The sequence below is a fragment of the Stenella coeruleoalba genome (assembly GCF_951394435.1).
Source record: "Stenella coeruleoalba genome assembly, chromosome: 16".
Taxonomy (NCBI): domain Eukaryota; kingdom Metazoa; phylum Chordata; class Mammalia; order Artiodactyla; family Delphinidae; genus Stenella; species Stenella coeruleoalba.
In genome coordinates, this window is record NC_137162.1 from 45,408,821 (window position 1) to 45,432,222 (window position 23,402).

General features: G+C 38.1%; 2 protein-coding genes across 12 annotated transcripts in view; both read right to left on the reverse strand.

Moving 5' to 3' along the window:
- The window catches only part of MARCHF8 (membrane associated ring-CH-type finger 8), a 113,952-nt gene extending 107,634 nt beyond the window's left edge, over positions 1–6,318 (reverse strand). For 6 of the 10 annotated variants that reach the window (XM_079900674.1, XM_079900673.1, XM_079900675.1 and 3 more), the window contains exon 1: positions 4,182–4,818. The gene's annotated coding sequence lies outside the window, so the exon portion shown is untranslated. The other 4 variants (XM_079900680.1, XM_079900683.1, XM_079900677.1 and 1 more) reach the window with 4 other exon arrangements.
- Positions 6,319–16,215: 9,897 nt separating this feature from the next.
- Positions 16,216–23,402, reverse strand: part of ZFAND4 (zinc finger AN1-type containing 4) — a 71,864-nt gene continuing 64,677 nt past the window's right edge. For both annotated transcript variants that reach the window (XM_079901031.1, XM_079901032.1), the window contains 3 exons: positions 23,138–23,192; positions 17,760–17,877; positions 16,216–16,640 (listed from right to left, as the gene is read on the reverse strand). In XM_079901031.1, the coding sequence (XP_079757157.1) occupies positions 16,505–16,640; positions 17,760–17,877; positions 23,138–23,192 (309 nt within the window). In that variant the 3' untranslated portion in view covers positions 16,216–16,504. The remainder of the gene's footprint in view (positions 16,641–17,759; positions 17,878–23,137; positions 23,193–23,402) is intronic.

Here is a 23,402-nt window from a genome sequence, read left to right on the forward strand (position 1 = left end):
CCTGGTTTCAAAACTTCAAAGGACAGGCTCACTCTCTTATTAGGGACTAATGCAGCTGGTGACTTTAAGTTGAAGCCAATGGTCATTTACGAAATTCCTAGGGTCCCTAAGAATTATGCTAAGTCTACTCTGCCTGCACTCTATAAATGGACCAACAAAGCCTGGGTGACAGCATACCTTTTCACAACATGTCACTAAATATTTTAAGCCCACTGTTGAGACCCAATGCCCAGAAAAGAAGATTCCTTTCAAAATATTACTGCTCACTGAAAATGCACTTGGTTACCCAAGAGCACTGAGTGAGATATACAATGAGATTATTGTATGGGTGTTTTCATGACCATTAACACATCCATTCTGCAGCTCATGGATCAAGGAGTAATTTTGACTTTCAAGTCTTATTATTTAAGAAATACATCTCAGAAGGCTGTAGCTGCCATAGATAGTGATTCCTCTGATACAGCTGGGTAAAACTGAAAACCTTCTGGAAAGGATCTCATCATTCTAGATATCACTAAGAACATTCATGATTCATGGGAAGAGTTCCAAATATCAAAATTAAGTGTAGTTTGGAAGTTGATTCCAACCTTATGGATGAGTTCTTAAGGGGTTCAAGACTTCAGTGGAAGAAGTAACTGCAGATGTGGTGGAAACAGCAAAAGAACAAGAATTAGAAGTAGAGCCTGAAGATGTGATTGAATTGCTGAAATCTCTTGATAAAACTTTAGTGGATGAGTTGCTTTTACAGATGAGCAAAGAAAGTGGTTTCTTGAGATGCAATCTACTCCTGATGAAGATGCTGTTGAAGACTGCTGAAATGACAACAAAGGATTTAAAATGTTACATACACTTAGTTGATGAAGCAGTGGCAAGGTTTGAGAGGCCTGACTCCAACTTTGAAAGAAGTTCTACTGTGCATGAAATTTATCAAACTGCACTGCATGCTACAGAGAAATGGCTCATGGAAGGAAGAATCAATCAATATGGCAAACTTCACTGCTGGCTTACTTTAAGAAATTCCAACAGCCACTCCAACCTTCACCCCACCCTGATCAGTTAGCAGCCATCAACATCAAGGCAAGACCCTCCATCAGGAAAAAGATGAGGACTCACTGAGGGCTCAGATGATGATAAGCACATGTTAACGGTAGAATATTTTTAAATTAAGGTATGTACATTGTCTTTTTTAGACATAGTGTTACTGCACACTTACCAGATTACAGTATAGCATAAACATAACTTTTATGTGCACTGGGAAACCAAAAAAAAGTTGTGACTTGCTTTATCTCAATATTTGCTTTATTGCATTGGTCTAGAACTGAACCCGCAATATCTCCAAGGTATGCCTGTACTTTGAACTGAAGGCAATGGCTGGTTGTACAGGGGGTTAGCATGCCCTACATGTGGGAGGGAGAATGAAACAGTCTGGGGACCAGAATGGCCAACTGAAGCAGAGTCAATGCTACTTATCCACTACACTGGTCCCTGTTCCTGGGCAAATTAGAAGAATACATTTTCCAGCCTCCTTTGCAATTATGTTAGAGGTAAGGTGACTAATTCCTTACCAATATAATATGGTGAGAGTAATGTTAGCCACTTCCAGGCCTGGCCTTTAAAACCATTCATTGAGATCCTCCAGCTCTTCCACTGCCATCTTGGAAGCCAGATGGCATAGCTACAGATGGAGGAGTTACATCCAACTTGTGTTAGACTTTTCATGACAAAAATATTTTGTTGTTGCTATTGTGCTGTTGCCATAGCACAGCACAGTCCAGTGCTTTCAAAATTTCTTGTGCATATAAATCATCTTGTTCTGAGGCACACCTGGGATGTGGCCTGAGATTCTACATCTCTAACAAGCACCAAGATGATACCAACGCGAACAGTCTACGGAATACACCTTGAAAAGCAAGATTAATACACAGGGGGAGAACAGATGATTCTCTGGAGAAACCAAATGGCCCAGAGAAAAGGTCTCCTGTAGGAACTGAGCAGCAAGACTAGAGAATTCAGGCTAGCATTCACAGTGAATCAAAAACTACATGTAAACAATATTGTCAACTATTTTCAATCCAACGAAGTGTATGCTTTGTAGAACTGAGAAGATGGCTTCCCCTGCCCTTTCCTGCATCTTCCCGCCTGTCTTTAAGCCTGTCTTCCTAACCCCACCTTAAACCCCATGACCTGGATTAAATACCACCCCCTCTGTGAAGTTCTGCCATTCCATCTAATGACCAGATGGGCACTAATCCTCCTGTCAGTTTCCGTAGCACTTCTATCACTTCAAGACCCTCAACACATTATTCCCTGATTGCATGTGATTTAACTCCTCTATCAGAATAAGCACCTGAAAAACTACAACACTGATCACATCAGCCTGGCTCAAAGGCAGTGCTCAGGTTTTTTGTTTTTGTTGACTGTTAAATGAATCCATGAATTAGAAATTTCAGGGATTTCAGAGTGAGTTGAGCAAAGAAACTAAATCAGGCCTAATTTTTAAAAAAAATCCTCAAAAATGAAGAATTAAAAATTACACTGCCCGAAAAAAATTTCAACATTGAAAATCTTCAAAATATAGCAAAGACAAAACTGATAAATAGTTAAAACTAAATGTTTATAGTGCATACACTGGTCATTTCCATACTCACAGGTGGCCAAAGCAAAAGGCCTAAGATCTTCCTGTAGGATTATTTACCATCAGAACAGTCCACTGCTTTAGAAAATGTCTTGAGTCAATCAGATAACTAAAGAATAAGTAGGATTGTGAAGTATCTTTTCTAGAAAAAAAATAGTATATGCCATTTCATGACTCAAATTTGGTACTTTTAGAAATTTTGGCAACTTTTTTTTCTTTCAGTTATTTAAATTGTTTACCACCAAGAGTATAAACCTAAACATTATGTGATTATAGCAAAAAAGATCTGCTACATGGAGGGGAGGCAGGAGGGACCAAAGTGAAACAGAGCTGTTCTTCAAGAACTAGACACTGCTACTGATAACAAACAAAGGGTCTTGACTGGTTTAATGAATTCACTCCCATCTATGCATCTATAGTATCTTCCTGGAACTAATTTAAAGAAGACAAAAATGTTGGAGCTAGGGTTGCCAGATTTAGCAAATAAAAATGCAGTCGGCCCAGTTAAATTTCGGATAAACAATGACTTTTTTTGTTTGTTTTGTTTTGTTTGCAGTACGCAGGCCTCTCGCTGTTGTGGCCTCTCCCGTTGCGGAGCACAGGCTCAGCGGCCATGGCTCACGGGCCCAGCCGCTCCGCCACATGTAGGATCTTCCCGGACCGGGGCACGAACCCGTGTTCCCTGCATCGGCAGGTGGACTCTCAACCACTGCGCCACCAGGGAAGCCCAACAATGACTTTTTAGTAAAGCATGCCCTACGCTTTATACTAAAAACTTATTCACTGTTTACTAAAATTCAAATTTAACTGGGTGTCCTGTATTTTATCTGGCAACCCTAAGGGAAGCCCAAATCAATCCAATTTCCTCACTTTGTAGCAGAAACTGTGACCCCAAGAAGGGAAGTGACTTACCTAAACCAAACATCAAGGAAGTCAGTTTGCTTTCAAAAGAGAAAACATATTTCACTAGGTCACCTTGGGTTCCACTCATGGTCCATTCGACCTCTGATTTTCACACACCTCACAGAAGCACCAAGCAGACAAGCTGTCAAAGGATATGGTTTTCCTCTTTTAACATCAAACTGTGAGTTCTAGTAAACTTACCAACTCTAGTCTTCAAAAACAACAAATGAGGAAACTATGTATTTCTCTTAACTTAAAAAAAAAAAATCCTCCTGATAATCTTTTTGCCTACACACCATCACCTCAGATTCTGTTTATGTTCACTCACTACATAAAACAGGACCTCCTTTTCTCCCAAACCTAGTTCTCTCAGGGGTATGGGAGCCGGGGAGGGGGGAGGAAGACAGTATAGCAGATAAAGATTCTGATTTTGACAAATTCGGCTTCCAAACAAGGTTTTAAGAAAAAAGGTTCCGTTGCATTTTTAAAAGCCTGGGGGGAGAAAAAAAAGTAACATAAACCATTATGACTTTCTCTAAGTTTTCTATTAAAAACTTCACCTAGTGAACAAGAATCCAAATCGTGTCAGGTGAAAAACTGAAAGTCAAACAGAAACTCAGCAATTAAAAGACGAAATATCTACCTATGCTTTCCCTCTGGCAGCTTCCAATGTATACAGGCCTCTCTCGAGATCACACACGTCGGAAGAGTAAGATCCTCAGAAATCACCTAGTCCATCCTTTCATTTTACAGATGTGGAAACTCAGGCCAAGGGGAGGGCTGACTTGCCCAAGGTCTCACAGCCCGTCGGGGGCAGGACTTCAACTGGGACTCCACGCTGGCAGCCCCGGGCCCTCAGCGCCCGATGGCTCCTGCGGCCCCCGGCTCAGCCCGGCCCAAGGGCAGCCTCGAAAACCGGGGCGGAAGAGCCCACGGCCCGGGGTCGCTGCCGCCTTTCGGCCGGATAGGCGCCTGGGCCCCGGCCCAGGGCGGTGCGAGACCCGGTCCTCGACGGCCGCCCCCGACCCGCCCACCTGTCGCGGACCGCACAACGGGCAGCCACACCCCCTGCCAGGGCCGGGGGCTCGGCCGGCCTCGACAGCGGCCAGCAGCGGCGGCTCCGCGCGGCGCGGGTACGCCGGACCCGAGGCCGCAGGAGTTACCTCAGGTGGGCGCTGAGCTCGCGGCGGGGAAACCCCCGCCCGCCTCGGGCATGCCGGAGACGCGGACGCAGCAGGGCTGCAGCTCGGCCACCGCTAAGCCTGTTTACAACCCTCCGCGGGAGGACGCCGACTGGTCTGTCACGTGATGCACACGTCACGTGCTCGACCGGGGTGGGGCAGAGGCGTTGCCCAGCGACGACGGTGATCTGGGGGCGGGCGTCGGCGTCGGCGCGGTCTTTCTGCTCTCCCAGCTCTTGGGCTGCTGTGTAGAGTCGACAGCCGGCGCGCCCTGATCAACCCGGGCGAGGAAGAGGAAAGACCCACCACTGGCTTCGTCCTTTAGTGACCCCTGAGCCTAACCGCATGTATCATTCTTGTTTTGGAAGGGGGAGGGAATTCGGTCCGGCATTATGATGTTGAACTTGAAAAGAAAAATGGAAAATACTTCTTTACCCAAAGCTATAAAACAAAGGGAGAGCAGAGGAATAAGCAATAATGGTTTGATTTGCCTTAATGAACACTTTTGTTTACTTTTGCTCCCTAATGTGAATGAAGGTCCACAGCCTACCATCCCCCCCATCATAGAAAGGCTGTGAAGAGAGCTTATGGGACTTCCAATTTTTATTTTAAATTATATTTTATTATCATTTCCATGATTAGTCTTTGTATATGTAAATACAAACATATCTAAGTAAATATTTGATTTGGCATTAAGCTTTTGTCCACATCAAACTTTCCTGGTTATAGCTCTGTCACTTTGTTTGTAGTGACTACTTCTACCAAGTGTAGTTTTCCTAGATCAAACTTTGTAGAAAGTCTCAGCCACTGACAATTTCTCCCATAATATTCATTATAAGCTGTGTAATAAATAATTTGTATTATTTCTTACTAAATTCATGAGTGAATTGGGAGCAAATACCTGCAGATATGCCAGTTGTTAGGTTGTCCTGGTGTCATCTATTGGGTAATCACATTCCACCATACATTTCCGATCACTTTGCATACTTAGCTATCTATGAGCACATTGACAGCGTCAAAACAGTGGACTCAAAATATCCTCCAGGTCAATAGGACAAGGTCAAATATCCTCTTCATTTCTATAACACACCTGGAATGCAGCACTACAAAGAGTACAAAATATAGTGATGGATCTTCGGCAATATTCATCTTGTACTATGGAAAATAGGTTACAAGGCCAGTTGCCACAACCTGGTTGACCTTTTCTGCTGCCTCTGGCAACAGATGTTCCACGAAGTCAGGAACAGTATCCTCCATTGGTGTTCCTTATCTGGGAAGCAAAGAAAGTTGGCTGATCCGTGCATGTGGAATCCTGCCATCCTTCAGTAGGAAGTGGCAAAGAACTTTTGTAGATCCAGAAGGATCTGTGGGTTAGGCAGTACTCTGGAGGCAATGCTAGGGTGAGCCAGGACTCACTGGAATTCTGGGGAGACATACAGAGATAAAAATTGATTGGTCAGTGGTCAGTGGATTAAAAGCCACAGGATTGGATGAGCTCACACAGAGCACTAACTCTGATACCTTCTGACCTCAACCCAGAATACAAAATACATTTTCCATACTGACTGTATTTACATGTATTGATCAATATATAGCTTAAAAGTTTCAAGAAGCAAATTTACCTTCCCTTTCTCTTCCACTTTATTCTGTTCAGTTTTTTAAAACTTCTGCTCCCAACTCAACTGATTTTTTTAACTGAATACTGGTTCTGTCCTACAGTTTGAAAATCACTGAAAGTCTCTGACCTAGGACATTAATTGCACAATTGCTGGGGAATAAAAGAGAGATCCAAAGGCTAGTCATATGGAGATTAGACTTCAGAGATTAGAAGATAAGCAAAGGAAATTTAGGAGCAGCCAGAGGTAAGAGGAGAAACAAAACAGAGGAGTCCTAAAGACGAAAGGAAGAAAATGTTTCAGGGAGAAGAAAATGCATGTGTCATTGGTCCTGAGAAGTTGAGTAAAATGAAAATTGACCTTTGGATTTGGCAGTTTACAGATCATTGAGAGCTTGAGAACAGAGCAATTAAGACAAAGTGGTGGGGATACAAGCTTGATTTTTTTTATTTTTTTCAAGCTTGATTTTAGAGATAGTAAATGGTGACAGCAAATAGATGTATTTCTTTTTGCTGTAAAGAGGAGCAGGGGAATGGGACAACAGCAGGTAAGAGATGTGGGCGTTAAGGTTCTCTGTTTAAATATTTATACGCTAATAGAAATGGGTGAACAAGGATTGCGAGCAGGCAGATACCGATAGCTTGGTAGACTTGTTTGATGCAGGTGGAATTTCTTTTCCAGTTATTCATAGTTTAATAAAATAAGCTGAGAGTGAGGAGGGGGAGAGATGTTGCTGGTGGTTTTGCGGGGGGGGGGGTGGTGGTGGTGGTGAAAATCATCCAAGAGAGTGCAACATCCCAGCCCAGTTCCAGCCCCAGCCCGGTGATTCCCCACATGGACGACTGCTACACCTTTCTGTTTCCTGACTTCCATCCTGCCTCCTACAGTCTTTTTTCTATGCGATCACCAGCATGATTTTTCAAAACTTAAATCCCATTATAGTAACCCCCAATATTTTCCCAGTTCAGAATAAAGTCCAAAGTTCTTGCCTATAAAGTCCTCCATGACATAGCCCTTTATTTCCTGTCATCTCCCTCACTTGCTTTGCTCCAGCCAGCAGGCTTCTCTGCTATTTCTTCATTACCTCAGGCAAAGAACACTTCCCCCATTTCTTCACTGCCTTTGTGACTTTACTTAAATGTTAACTTTCTCATAGTGGCTGTATTTGACCACCCTTTTTAAAACAACACTCATATCTGTCACCCTACTCTGCTTGGTTTTTGTTATAGCACTTATTACCAGCTGTGGCAGAGACATTTACAGCTCATGAAATGTCCATTCCCCACCCCAATAACTCTTGCAATTAGGTAGGGCCATATGCCCAGCTCTGACCAATGGGTTGTGAGCAGAAGGGTGCTTCTACACTTCTAGGCAAGAGCATATTGGAGCCACCATGCAACCCTCCAGCTCTCTCTTCCCCTGATGCAGCAATCTCACAGACCACACGTGGCACTGGCAAACCACACAACAGAAACAGACTGAATCACTGAGTTACCTTATCAGGCAGTTGCCCTGAAAAGTTGCCTGGCTCACTGAATTTTGCAAGGGTGAAGAATAAACTTCGTGTTAAACCACTGAGCTTTGGGGGTTAATGTGTTACCACATTGTAACATAACATCTGTTATAGTCTGAATTATGTCTCTTTAAAATTTATATGTTTAAGTCCTAAGTCCCAGTACCTCAGAATGTGACTGTATTGAAGATAGGCCCTTTAAAAAGGTAGTTAAGGTAAAATAAGGTCATTCAGGTGGGCCCTAATCCATTATGACCAGTGTCCTCATAAGGAGAGATTAGGACACAGATACCCATAGAGGGAAGATCATGTGAAGACACAGGGAGAAGGCAGCTCTCTGCAAGCCAAGGAGAGAGGCCTCAGAGGAAACCAACCTGCCAACTCCTTGATCTCAGACTTCTAGCTTTCTAGAACTGTTAGAAAATAAACTTGTTTAAGCCACCCAGTCTATGGTACTTTGTTATGGCAGCCCTAGTAAACGAATACATCCTAACACCAATACTCCATCTGGCATGTTTATTTTTATTGTTTCCCTTCTCTAGAATATAAGCACATAATGAAAGCAGGGATATTTAGTTCAACACTATGTCCACAGCATTTAGAATAGTGCCTGACACCTAGTAGACGCTCAGTTAATACTTATTGAATGACTGAATACTGTATTTAAATGAAATTTTTTCCAAGAAAATCTCTGGGGCTCTACTCATTTTGCTAACTTTCCATAATATTTTTTAGATTCTTCTGAATTAAACTTCCCTTTTCATTTCTAATTTTACTAATTTACTTTTCTTTCTTAAGGTAATGTTGATATAAATTTGGCTGAAATATTGTGGAATAAGTGCAATTTTATTCAATTTCCAGTATTCCATTTCTTTTCTTTTCCTGATTTCCATTTTCTCTTTTCCTTTGGTTCTCTCAGTTCTTTTCCCAAGTTTTAGATCAGTTATAGTTTTTCTCTTTCTTTGTAACATAGACATTTCTACCTTATTTCTGGAATAAAGAATATAGCACTATTTTCTGGTAAGTTACAGCTTTGACTGTGTTGTGCAAATTTTAATAAGTACTATTTATGAAAGTTGGTGTATAAAATAATACTTTCTAGGATTTTTAAATATGTGTGAAGAATTTTTTAGTTTTCCATTATTGTTAAACACTTTAATGACAGCATTTTACAACAGAATACTTCTATGAATGTACTGTTTAAAATGTTTACTTTTTATATTTTACATGGATTTTCTTGCCCCCAAAGGAATCAAATACTTGAGAAAACATATATTCTCTATTTGTCCCATTTTATTGTCTACAAAAATGTTAAATTCATCTTGTTTTTCACTGTTGACTTGTCCTGTTATATCCACAATGGATGTTAAGGCACATACTAGCTAGTCTAGTCCACTTCTTTTTGGACATTTTTTTTTTAAGTTTTTTTAATAAACTATTTTTTAGAATAGTTTGATTTACATAAAATTTTCAAGAGTTCCCATATATCCCACACCCAATTTCCCCTGTTAATACTTTATATTAGTATGGTATATTAAAGTCTATGCTTGATTCAAATTTCCTTAGTTTTTTTTCTTTTTTTTAATTTTTGGCCACAGTGTGTGGCATGTGGGATCTTAGTCCCCCAACCAGGGATCAAATCCGCGCCCCCTGCATCGGAAGGCGAAGTCTTAACCACTAGACTGCCAGGGAAGTCCCAGGGGCTGTGGGTTTTTGACAGGAAGATCACAGAGGTAAAGTGCCATTCTCACTACATCTAATCAAGGGTTCATTCTATCAACATGATGCATCATTGTTGATGTTTGACCTTGATCACCTGGCTGATGTAGTGTTTGTCAGGTTTCTCCATTGTAAAGTCACTCTTTCCCCCTTTCCACACTGTACGCATTGGAAGGAAGTCACTAAGCACAGTTCACAGTTACAGAATGGGGAGTTATACCCACTTTCTTGAGGGAGGACTATCTACAGAATTCTTCTGAATGGGAGATATGTCTCTTCTCAATCATTTTAAAATTTACTGTTTATGTAAGTGTAGACTCATGGATACTTGTACTTCGAATTATAATCCAATACTACTTTATTTTATTGCTCAGTGTTCCAGGTTTGGCTACTGGGAGCTCTTTCAGTTGACTACTGTGTCCCTTTGATATACCCCATCATTATTGTAGGTTTTTGGTGTGGGCTTTCTTTTTTCAGCACTCCCTTTCTTTCTGGCACTACAAGAAGTCATATTTCCTGTTCCAGTCCTAGAATCAGCCATTTCTCTAAGGAAGTATGGTATTGTCCTTTATTAGACAATTGGTATTAGAAACCAAGATCTGGGTGCTAGGTGTACTCTTTGCTACTAGGATGTTATTGCTTCTAGACCCTCTCAGCTGACACAGCAATGAAAGATATCCAGACAATTAACTTTTTTTTTTTGGCCATGCCACGCAGCACATGGGATCTTAGTTCCCCGACCAGAGATCAAACCCGCGCCCCCCTGCAGTGCAGGCACTGAGTCTTAACCACTGGACAGCCAGGGACGTCCTGAATTAAATATTATTAAGCAATAAGAAGAAATGAGCTAAAAGTTAAAAAGTAAACTAAAATTTGCCTGTATCTTTCTACTTCAGGTATTTCCTCTACAGCAAGGTGTTGGACTTTATTTTTTTATCTTACCTGTAACTTTTTCTTTTTATGACTTAAGTCTATTAGCACTCCTTCCATCCTTTATGAACTTTTCTTCCCTTAATGTCTTTGTTTTAAATGTCTACTTTAAGTATTTCTATTGGTAAACATTGGTTTTTGAAAAATAAGACTGAATATGTTTATATATTAAGGATGTGATTATAACAAAGAAATACTATATAGACTAAAATCTCAACCTTATTCTTTTTTCTTTTTCTTTGTATATAATAAAATGTTTGATTCTCTTCTTGAGCAGATTGGATATAAGCTTTGGGGCTGATCTAGTGTCCCTGAATTCTTTTCATTAGGATTTTGTCCTTTATATTTTGCTTCTACCCCCAGCAAACCTTAAATTCTCATCCCTTTTGGAATCTAATCATTCTTTTGTAACAGAAACCGTAGGTAGCTGACCCAGTCTCCATTTCCAGTCTCTTTCTTCCTTGCTTGAAACTGCTATAATGGAAAAGCTAAAACTTTGATCTCCTAGGTGCCCTTATAATAGTGTTCTGGTCAATTACATATAGGATAAAGTCTCTGATCAGGGCATCCCTTCCTGAATAAAGGGGTAAAGCCCAACTAGGAAAAAAGTCTTTATGAGTTTTTTTTTTTTCTTTTCTTTTCTCCTAGGTCTCTCCCTCATCATTAACCCCTTTTCCTAGCTAATTATCACTTGTTACTCTTTGAGAGGTTTCAACTTAAAGAGTACTGGACTAGATCAGATGCTTCTGTTGCATATTTGCATATGTCCACATTTTTTCCTTTATAATATTTATCAAAATTATAATTAAATAATGACATGGTTAGTTGTTTAAAGTCTGTCTGTATTGCAATGTAAACTCCACCTGTCAAGTTCACCTATTTTCCAAACAACTAATTACTTGCACGTGGGAGGCACTCAATAAATATTTGAATGAAGGAGTTTCCAAAAGAGGATTACCTGACAAGCACAATCACCAAGCACACGTAAATTAAGCAATACTTCCACTTTTATCCTTGGCCCCTACCCACACTAAGCAGTCACATTCTTCATAGCCATGTACAAAATCATCAAGTATTTGAAAAAGATCAGTAATACAAAAGAAAGAGATTAACACTGCGAAATAATCCAAGAAAATGAATCGAAAAAATTCAACTAAAAGTTTCAGTTTCCAGAAATAAAGCTGACTAGGTTATTTGAGCCACTCCTCCGGCTGAAACTGCTGGACAAAAATTTTAAATGTATATATTCTTAAAGAATCAAAGAACTGGCAAGAGTCTTGAGAATCACTGGGCTGAAATCTAGGTGAAAGCATGCATCCAAAGAGGTAGGCAGAGCACTGAAATCCTGTCTATACTAAGTGTATACGCCAAACCATGACTCACAGGGCCAGGGAGACAGAAGTCAAGGCTCAATATCATTCAAGGGAGACCCTCTCCCCTCCAAAGCTGGGATCGTACTCCACCCCTCACCCCTAAAGCTGTAAAGAAAGGTAACTTGGAGCTGGTGGGGAGGCTGGCTGAGACAAGCAGGAACATGTGAGAAGTAAACAAAAACCAATCACTGGAATGACTAGAGATCGTAAGTACTGGTAAGGATGTGAAACAGAGGACTCTCAAACTGCTATGAGTAGAGATAAGCTGGTAAAATCCATTTTGGAAAATTCATTGATATCATCTAATAGGTTGAACGAACACAATAATCATCCATGATCCAGCAATTGTGCTCTTAGGTGTAGACCCAAAAGAAATGTGTATACATGTGCTCCAGGAGACATGTGCACAAATGTTCATAGCAGCATTGTATATAATACTCAAGGCTAGAAACAACCCAAATGTGCATCAGCGGTAAATGGAAACATAAATTGTGGCACAGTCATATAGAAGAACACTTCGATAAAAATTAGGTACAACTACATGCGACACAAATAAGTCTCATAATCAACACTGAATGAAAAAAGCCAGAAAAAGAATACATGCCATACAATTTCACTAGGTAAAGGTTTTTGTTTTTGTAAAGCAAAACTGCAGGGATACATGCTTAGATGGTAAAACCATTAAAAAATGCAAGAAAATGACTATCACAGTATGGAAGGATGGTGATAGTGATTGGGAAAGGGTAGGAGGCAGGAATGAGTTCTGGGGTACTGACAGTGTTTCTTATTTCTTAACGTGGGCAACAGTTACACAGAGGTTTGCTTCCTTCAGGAAGTAAAGATGGAGTTGGCATCTGAATAAAGAGTGGGTGTTAACAAGGGAAAACAGGCTGGGAAAAGTAAAAGTGTGGGCAAATCCCAGAAAGCATGGATTAACAGTACAATATGAGGCTGGAGAAGTAGATGGGGACCAGACCACAGGAGCCTTATTAGTAAGAAGGGTTAAGGATTTGGGTCTTTATTCTAAGAACACAAGAAGTCACTGATACACTGCGAGCATCGATGTGCTCAATTTTTTGGTTCTGCAAGCACACTACAGTTAAGAGTAGACAGTGGGTTATGAAGGACATAGAACTAATTTAAGCAGCCCAGTTAGGAAGCTATTGCAATAGCTCAAGTGAAAGCTATGGTAACATGGACTAGGGTAACTGCAGAGGAGTGAGTGAATTTGAAATAACTACTGTAACTAAAAATAACATCATTTTGGACTAAATATGTGTCTCCTCCAAATTCATATGTTGAAGCCCTAACCCCCAGCATGGCTATATTTGGAGTAAGGAAGTAATTAAGGTTAAATGAGGTCATTAGAGAGAGGCCCTGATCCCATGGTATTAATGTCTTTGTAAGAAGAGACATCAAAGTTCCGTGTGTGCACACTGAGGAAAGACCATGTGAGGACAGAAAGAGAGCAGCTCTCTGAAAGCCAGGAAGAAAGATCTTACCAGAAATCCACCCTGCTGGATCCCTTGAACTGGGACTTCAAGCCTCCAGAACTGTGAGAAAATTAATTTCTGTTGTTTAATTTCTGTTCTCACAGTTTTCTCTGTTTAAGCCACCCAGTCTGTGGTATTTTGTGTTATGGCAGCATGAGCAGACTAACACACTAAAAAATTGGGAAGTACAGTCTTGAAGTAATGAGTTATCATGCTAAATTCCTTACCTGTAATAATGGGGCATCAAAAAATAATGTTTATATTGGCTACTGTTATGACGGTAACTACCAGAAAAACTAAAATAGAAATTATTAAAAGAGATTGGGGGAGGTATACGGTGACCTTTTTACTTTCATTTTTCATCTTTATATAGTTTTTCTAAAACTATGTAATTTACTTTCATCAATCACTTTGAAAGTTTAACATAATTTTCAAAGAAAAATGAGAACATCATACCTTCTTTCCTAAATTTCAGTCATTCACGTCAACTTTTATGATATTTGTTGTATGTACCCTTGCTTGGCAATTTTCAATCAGTTTTTTTTAACCTATATCAATTTATTTTATTTTCAACTTAAGTTACTTAGAGTTAACATTTTTTTTCTGATACAATATATAATTATTAAAAAATGTTGGGCTTCCCTGGTGGCGCAGTGGTTGAGAGTCCGCCTGCCGATGCAGGGGACGCGGGTTCGTGCCCCGGTCTGAGAGGATCCCACATGCCGCGGAGTGGCTGGGCCTGTGAGCCATGGCTGCTGAGGCTGTGCGTCTGGAGCCTGTGCTCCACAACGGGAGAGACCACAGCAGTGAGAGGCCTGCGTACCGCAAAAAAAAAAAAAAAATGTTCATCCATGTATCACTTAAAATCATCTCATGTTCCAGTAGTGGTATAGCGGTCATAATTTGGGAAACACTGCTACATACAGGACTGAATTATCTATCATGATGGCATAAAACCATATGAAACATATATCAGAAAATTAATTCCCTTCTTCTTTTTAAAATTAAATACCTCCACAAGTTAACAACACTGATAAAATTTTAAAACATCTTAGTATTTAAAGTTCCCATATTAGAATGATTAAAGTTCACTAAACTTGAAAATATTTCATGTAGGTAAAAGTTAAAATTTTTCAGACTTTTAGTGTTGCTAAAACCAAATGCTTACTGTTTAAAAAAATCCAGAAACTAGATTTTATTATATAAAGTTAGTTTAGTTATATAAAACAATATAAATGCCTTAATTTTTTTGTCATGGTAAGCTGTCCAATAAAATTAATTCATTTAACTAATGTTTAACCAGTGCCTATAGGCAAGGCATTCTGCTAATTATTAGCAATGCAAGGATAGATCTGAAGTCTCTAAAAATTATGATCACTTCCCCGTAAGAATTTAAGGCATAAAGAAATGGCTCCCAGGGGATATATGTATGTATATAGCTGATTCCCTTTGTTATACAGCAGAAACTAACACACCATTGTAAAGCAATTACACTCCAATAAAGATGTTTAAATATATATATATATATATAATTTCTTGAATTAAACTGGTTTATTTCTCAGTGACTTAGAAATTAGAAAAAAAAGACTCAACTTTGACCAAAATCTTTGGTAAACTTAAAACAAGACTTCTTTCTACATGGTCTTGGTTTATAAAGCATAGTGCACTAAGCATATACCAAACATGTCCTAAGCATCCACATTTACCTATAGAATAAATACGTCTTGGCCCACTTTTCAGCAGCCTATCCGTGTAATAGAGTAAAAGCTGAACTGCTCAACACAGATGGAAATATTTTTCATTAGCCTATATAGCCCCCCTTAAAAAGTATGCTATCAACCCCTAATTGCATCACTACTCCACTAATTTCTCACCTTTCCCTTTTGTAAATGTATTTCCTTCTTGCTCTGAAGTAATTTTTCTCCACTCAACATTTAATCCCTTCTAGGAAGCAGAGGAAGGGTAACGGAACTCTTCATTTCATTCAGCCTTGCATGGAGAAAGAGGCCCTGTGGCCCTGTGGAGCACCTAAATTAGCCTTCTGGTAGCAGTGCAGATCCCACTTGGGTTGGACTAGAGTTGCAGAGTCTACTTGGGTTGCCTGCCAGCTATTTACCGGGGTTCAGCATCAGATTCAACTAAGCTTCCATAAAGCAAGTGGCCTCCCAAAAGCTGGTATATTAGCTACATCTGGGGAGCAGGGCCCTTACACCTTAAAAGCGTTCTTTTATACTGACAGTCATTTTTTCCAAGTAGAATAAATTACTGATTTATTTAATTAAACTGTTTTATTTTAAAGTATTTATAAAAGAAAAATTATTGTGAATAATCAAAATCATAATGAAATTGAATATTTATTTGAATTTCTCCTGGTAATAGCACTCAACATAAGAAAAACAAACCAAGCTGTGAGATTTTGTTTTCTGTATAGCCATTTTTCAAAAAGTGAAAAGTTGGGTTCTGTATTTAATGGCAACAAGTGGGACATCATCTATTTTAAAACTACCATTCAAAAAGTAGTATTTTAAGAAATATATACTATGATTAACATGATGTGTTTTATAGAATGGATACATATCTGAATGTCAGTCTGAATATGGAAGAAATATATGTGTTAAAACCACACTGGAAAACCAAATGTTCTTTTTTTACAAAAAGCTTGAAATAAAAAGGAACTTGCCAGTAAACTCAATAAACTTTCACGTATGGGATATCTGTTTTAAATCCCCACCCACCCCACCCCCACAAAAAAAATTGTAGATTTGAGTAGAGCCATTACATGAAGGCTTATTTCTGTACAACATGGAAGCTGGTTACATAGTCAATGTTAACTTCCTAAAGTGCATCTTTTGAAGACTTGTCTAGTAAAATTGCAGTATCAAATATAAAATACTTAACACATGACATGCAATAACAAAGCTAAACCATTATAGTTTAAAGTTTTTAAAACTACTTTTAAAACTTTTGATTCACCAAAGAATGAAGATGTCAAATACAGTAGCATTCTCATTCTCCAACAGTATGCATTATATGCTTTGGCAAATCTTTTGGAGTCGAACAAAAATAATGCAGTCTAAACAACATTTCTTCTGTCATTGTAATACGATTCCTCGGGCAGAACATTTAGGTGCAGAGCAAGAGTTAGATTTTTGGAAGTTTTGGTGCATTAACCACAGGATTTGCCTCCTGTAAGTATCTCCTCCCTGCACTCTTGTAATCATAGGTGCAGCTGTGAGTTTCTGCATAGCGATGAGATGCACAGAAGTTGTTTCCACATCTAAAGCACAAAAAAAGTTTATGTGAATAGTCACATTTCTACAAGAACCTCATCTCTCTGGGAGATCAAAGCTTGATTTCACGTAGTCCAGCAGGAGCCCTTTAGTCCTCTTTAGAATTGCAGGGCTGACATTTCCCTTCTACTCATAAACAAGCACAAACACCCCAAAAAAAGAACCGGTTAATTGTCTATGAATATGGGACTTTATAATAAAGAATCTCTTCTGGAGTGAAACAGGCTGTTGACCTCTAGGAAGTAGTAAAACTGCAAAAAGCAATAAATATATCTACCACTTCCTCTTATATCTAGTAAACCTGGGAGAACTCTGAATTTCTGAGAAATTCAGTCTCATAAGAAAATTAAATTATGTAAAACCTAACTATGCCATGAAAGGATTTTAAAGTACTTCTAGCAACAAGATAAGCTGTTTCCATTTGAACAGAATACACTCTAAAAAGCAGCAGCTTTGTTTAATGCCTGGCCTCAACCTAAGGGCAGACACCATCCTCGGAGCATATTAGCAATGCTAATGAAAGAAATAATTATGAGTAGGAAAAAATTAATTATTTTTATAAACATATTATTCATCTGTTTTGAAAAGTGTACCATATACTCATAATTTATAGTACATTAATGTTAAATTTAGTCCTTTTTTGTTTAATTTAAAATAGAATCGAGAATTCCCTGGTGGTCCAGTGGTTAGAACTCCACGCTTCCACTGCAGGGGGCAAGGGTTCAATCCCTGGTTGGGGAATTAAGATCCTGCATCCTGCATGCCACTCAGAGTGGCCAAATAAATAAATAAAATAAAATAGAATCTTGGAGGAGGGGTTCTTCCAAGCCACAGTCAAAGAGAAACCATCTATCATAAGACAAAGAAAGTACACTTCCATTGGTTTATATGTCCTACTTTAAAGGGCAGGGGAGGATCTCATGACTTTGGAAACACATAAGCTATCTACTTGCTCTTTACTTCAGCCAATAAGGAGTTCAGCTGGGTCTATTTGAACATCATCTTAATGATGTTATGAATAGGCAATTTAAAGAACATTTTGTATTGTATCCCCACACTGGGTCACCACAAAAAAAGCATCCCAGCTTTTCAGCTAGCCAACCTGCCTGCATTCGTAGCTAGTAGCCAGTCCAGTTTTCTTTCCACAAAGAAAACAATGCTTTGTTGTTTTCTTCTTTGTTTGAATAGGGGCTTTCACGGGTGGGAGGTGATGAGCACATTCTCCTGTTAGAGAAAGCACACCTTGATTAATACAGACATAAAATTCTAGATGTGAAATACTATTAAAACATTAAACACATTCCTGCCACAGCAAACCTCTAAGCCATAAAAAATCAATTAGTGCTTTTTTTATATCTAAAATTATTTACAGAGTTGCAAGTAAAGATGCACTAGAACTGTTATATTTTTTAAGATGTGGTAGGTTTCTACTGACTAAGACATATTTTTAGGACTTATATTTTTTACATACCAACACCTTTCTAATTATTTCTGAGGACACTCAGTATATTTAAAGTATACTGAACTTTGGCAGAGAATCAAGAAGAATATCTGGTTCAAAATCATATTTATGAGGCTTCTGAGGAACAATATAATATGTATTATAATCACCCTGTCCTTTCACACCAAGAAGGAGCACAAGAATATCATGAAACTGGTCTTTTAGACCTAATTATACCATAGAAACTAAATTCATCAAACCACAAGCAAGTTATTCTTTCAAAACTTCAATTTGTTCATTTTTATGATAACAGGACATGTATTTTTCTCCCTAAGTTTCTAAGTGTTTAAAGGTCAACTCAGTTCTCACATACAAAAAGCATTCTGAAAAATTTAAATGTTATATTTATATAAAATATCATATTATCAATAGTGACTCAGGGTACACTGCTCGATTTCACAGTACTACTACCTTTTCAGAAAATATTTACTAAATTCTGGGCTATTGTAACAACTTGATTTTTTACCTTAAAAATAAGAGCACACCTGCTATTATATGAGAAAGAATTAAATCAATTTCTTTAAATACTAAGTGAAACGCTTTTAGAACTGAGTAGAATTCCAACAAACCCCACTCATAAGCAGAGAGACTCAATGTCACTATCCATACTTGTTACACTAACAGTACAAGTTCACAGTGCGTGGTGGCACCCAAAGGCCAAGAAACAAGAGGCAAACAAAGAAAGCAGAAACAAAGGGAAGAAGTGAGAAGAAAAATGGTAGAGTGTCAATAGAGATGATACCTATTCTCTACTACTGAAAAAGGTTTGAGAGGTCTGGACTTAAGGTTTATCTGGCAGCTAAAAGTCTCTGAAAATCCTTCAAGGGTTCGAAAAGTTGGAATTACAATTAATTGACACTATGCCTTTTCCCACAACCCAAACTGGGTGCTGGATATACAAGCCCAATAAAATTAAGTATGCTTTATTACTAGGCTAAAATACAGTCCAAGATCTCGCCCAAAACTGGAAAAAAAAATTGCCTAAAACTGGAAACTAACTTATGACTCCTAATGGTGGCCAGGCACCAACTCAAGTTAATAAGCACTTTCTTCTTCAAGTGCACTTAGAGTTATCAAGAACATTTCACAAAGGTGATGGGATACTTTCCTCTTCTTAAATAATAAAAATAAGACAAGCATTTGCACAGGACACAGAGGAAAGGCATATACTACCAGATATCCTCTGAAGCTCATCTAATTGCAATTATCTTTGAAATTCAGGCTTAGGATATTCTTCCTTAAACAACAGTAGAAGAAAAATCTGTTGACGAAAATTTAGTTCAGTGTAGTCATATTTTCATGTTTTTCTTTGCTTGGGGGTGCTTAATTCAATGTTTCGCAAGTTTTTTTTTTTTTATTCAAGAACTCTTGTGAATGTGCAGAAACAGAGAACATAGTAGTGACCGAAATAAGGTGGCACAGAAACATAACCACAGTCTTCTCCTATGAGAATGGTTTCCATATATCCTTCTACCAACCAGAGAAAAATAAAATTATTAGTCATATACTCCATGCTAGGAACCAGCCCTAATATATAGGTTCCCTACTACCAACAGGAAAAATTCAACTTCCATGGATTGACATTCAAGGTCACATGTCCAATATGATACCTTTCTAACTTTCCAGAGTCATTTTCTGTCATTTGCCACATCATACCCACCCTGAATGATGCGCCAGACCCATTCACATGTGCAATCTCTTCTTCTAAAATGCTCCAGTAACCTTGTCAACCTAGTAAAACTCTACTCATCCTGTAAGAAGATATCATCAATCACCAGCTCCTCTCTGAAGCCTTCTCTCAAATGTGTAATGAACATATGAATAAAGAAAAAGTCAATAAAATAATGCCACTGCGAACAGTTGCTTTTCAGAACGAGAGTAAAGATATTTGGATTAACTCACTTGTTTGGCATTTCCTAAATATTGGTCTAATTGGTCTAATTAGACCAATATTTAGGAAATATGATCTAATATTTGATCTAACACAATAATCTATAAAAATTCACCCAACAGAATAAGGCAGCAAACAAAGTATTAAATGGTGTTCAAGATGCAAGTTTGGTAATCATCTGCCTAAAAATGATAACTAAAGCTATGAAGATGGATAAGATTTCCAAGGGAGACCCTACAGTGAAAAGCAAAGAGGACCAATGGAGGAACTCGATTAAGTCAATTAAACAAAACTTATGCCAAAACTTTCACAGACTCTTCTAGGTAATTCAGAATGATACAGTTATTAATGAAAGAAAACAGCAGCAAGTTACATAGCTGTAGTTTGGAGAATCATCACTGCAGGTAGCAGTTGATGACCTGACCTAAATGATGACTGACCTAAATGAAATCAATCAAAAGAGTATACACCTGGGGACAAGCAGAGGGACTGGTAAAACAAGTTAAAAAGAAAACTGAGGCTTAAAAAAACCAAAAACAAACAAAACCAAAAATCTACAAAAATGTAATAGCCCAGAATAAAAAAAGAAATAAAAAGGGAGAAAGATAGGAAAAGAAAAAAAAAAACTATTTCAAGAAGAAGGCCATAACAATCAAGTAAGATAAGGACACAGAAGTATCCACTGGATTTGAAATTATGTAGATCTTTGGTGACCTCAGCAATGGCAGTTTCAGAGGAGCAGCGAGAAGAGAAGAAAGCACTGTAGGCTGAATTAGAGTTGAGAGAGATGCGACAAGTACAACACAAACTTCCAAGAGGCTGAGCTGTGGGTTAGGACTGGACAGACTTAAATAGGTGTCAAAGAAAAATAATTATAACATTAAAAGTAGATACATTATAATAATCAAAACTGTGGCACTGGCATAAAGACAGACATACAGATCAATGGAATACAATTAAGAACCCAGAAATAAACCCTCACATATATAATCAAATGATTTTGACAAGGGTGCCAAGACCATTTGATGGGGAAAAGGACAGTCTTTTTAACAAATGGTGCCTCGAAAACTGGATATCCACATGGAAAAGAATAACGTTGGGCCCTTACATTACACCATATATAAACATTAATTCAAATGTATGCAAGACCTAATGTAAGGCCTAAAACTATAAAACTCCTGAAATAAAATATATGGGAAAAGCTTCATGTCACTGGATATGGCAACAATTTATTGAACACAACACCAGACACAGGCAACAAAGGAAAAAATAGACAAATTGAACTTCATGAAAATTAAAAACTATTGTGCATCAAGACATTATCAACAAAGTAAAAAGGCAACCTACAGAATGGGATAAAATATTTGTGAATCATATATAAGGAATTAACATCCAATATATAGAGTCACCTAAAACTCAACAACAAAAAACAATCAAATTCAAAAATGGGCAAGTGATTTGAACACATATTTCTCCAAAGAAGATATGCAAATGGTTAAGCACATTAAGAGATACTCAACTTCACTAATCATCAGGGAAATGCAAATCAAAACCACAATAAGATACTACCTCACACCTGTTAGGATGCCCACTATCAAACAAAACAAAACAAAACAGAAAATACCAAGTATTGGTGAGAATGTAGAAAAATTGGAAACCTTGTACACTGCTGGTGGGAATGTGACATGGTACAGCTACTACGGAAAACAGTATGGCAGTTCCTCAGAAAATTAAAAATAGAATTACCATATGAACCAGCAATTCCACTTCTGGGTATATACCCAAAAGAATTGTAATCAGAGTCCCAAAGAGATATTTGTATACTCGTGTCTGTAATAACATTATTCACAACAGGTAAAATGTGGAAGCAACACAAGTCTCCATCCATAGATGCAGAGGTATGCAGAGTGTTGTATATACATACAATGGAATATTATTCAGCTTTAAAAAGTATGGGAATTTTGACACATGCTAAAACATAGATGAACCTTGAGAACACTATGCTAAGTAAGCCAGGCATGAAAAGACAAACACTGAATGATTTCACTTATATGAGGTACTTAGAGTAGTTAAAATTATAGAGACAGAAAATAGAACAGTGGTTGCCAAGGCCTGGGGAGAGGGAGGCATGAGGAGTTAATGTTTAATGGGTACAGAGTTTCTGTTTTTCAAGATGAAAAGAGTTCTGGAGATGTATGGTGGTGTTGGTTGGCCAAAAATGTTAATTACTTAATGTCATTCAATTGTACACTTAAAAATGGTTAAGATATTAAATTTTGTTATGTGGGTTTTATCACAATAAAAAAATTTAAAAATGGATACATTAAGACTTTAGAACCTTGGGCCTTATACCTTTAGAACCTTGGGTAGTGGAAACAAACGCTAGGTATCTCTTTAAAGATATGAAAGTAACATGGCAACCATAATATATAATGTATTCTTTAGAACTTCGGGGCTACAAAGGTGGTACATCTTTGGTAGAGTTTCCATCTCTAGTCTGGGTATTAAAACACAAAAAATGATGATAGTAATGGCTTCTTAGGAAATTATGGCTGGCCAGTGCACCTTTAAGGTGTTATTGATATAAGTGAGTGCTAAGAATATAGTCATTTCTGCTACTATGCCTTGGAAAGGCCTAGTCAAAAAGACTGTCCCTTTCTTTCATCCAGAAAAAAACAGTTCATCAAATGGAGCTCTTACTACTGTCCTTGATATTGGACCATGACTTTAAGAAACACCTTTCTAGGGTATTTCCTCAAAACCCATCCAGCACCCAGCATGGCTCTAGAGTGGCCAGGGACTGGGAGGGTTGCGAACTACATGTTAATTTTTCATGCAACTTAACTTTTCGCATAGACCGTATCTTTTCCCAGACAACAGAGACCTCAATTTCAATTTTTGTTTGATTCTTCAAATATGTCCTACAGTCAGTTCTCATAATCATTTTCTTAAGTGGAACAAAGTTTAGGGAAAGTTTACTCTGTACATACCACAGAGAATGTTCTCATTTCTCTTTGAAAATTCAAATTCATAGTATGCATAATGCTATGATTATTAGCCTTATATTGTTTTCAAAATTATCTGTTGCTTACCTACTCTTTTCCCTGCTGCTGTATTATTTCCATTCATTCCAATACCACGGGCAGACTACAATTAAAACACAAAACATCTATAGAGGTGAGTTAATGGAAAATAGAAGGGAAGATCACCAAACATGAAATAATTATATTTTATTGTAAAAATGCTGCTGAGCTTTCATTTAAAATTATTTAATCTATTTTTAATTAAATTAACTTGGAACCTGATTGTCCCATCCATCAATACTGTACTTACTCTTTATCTATAAGAAAGTAAAAT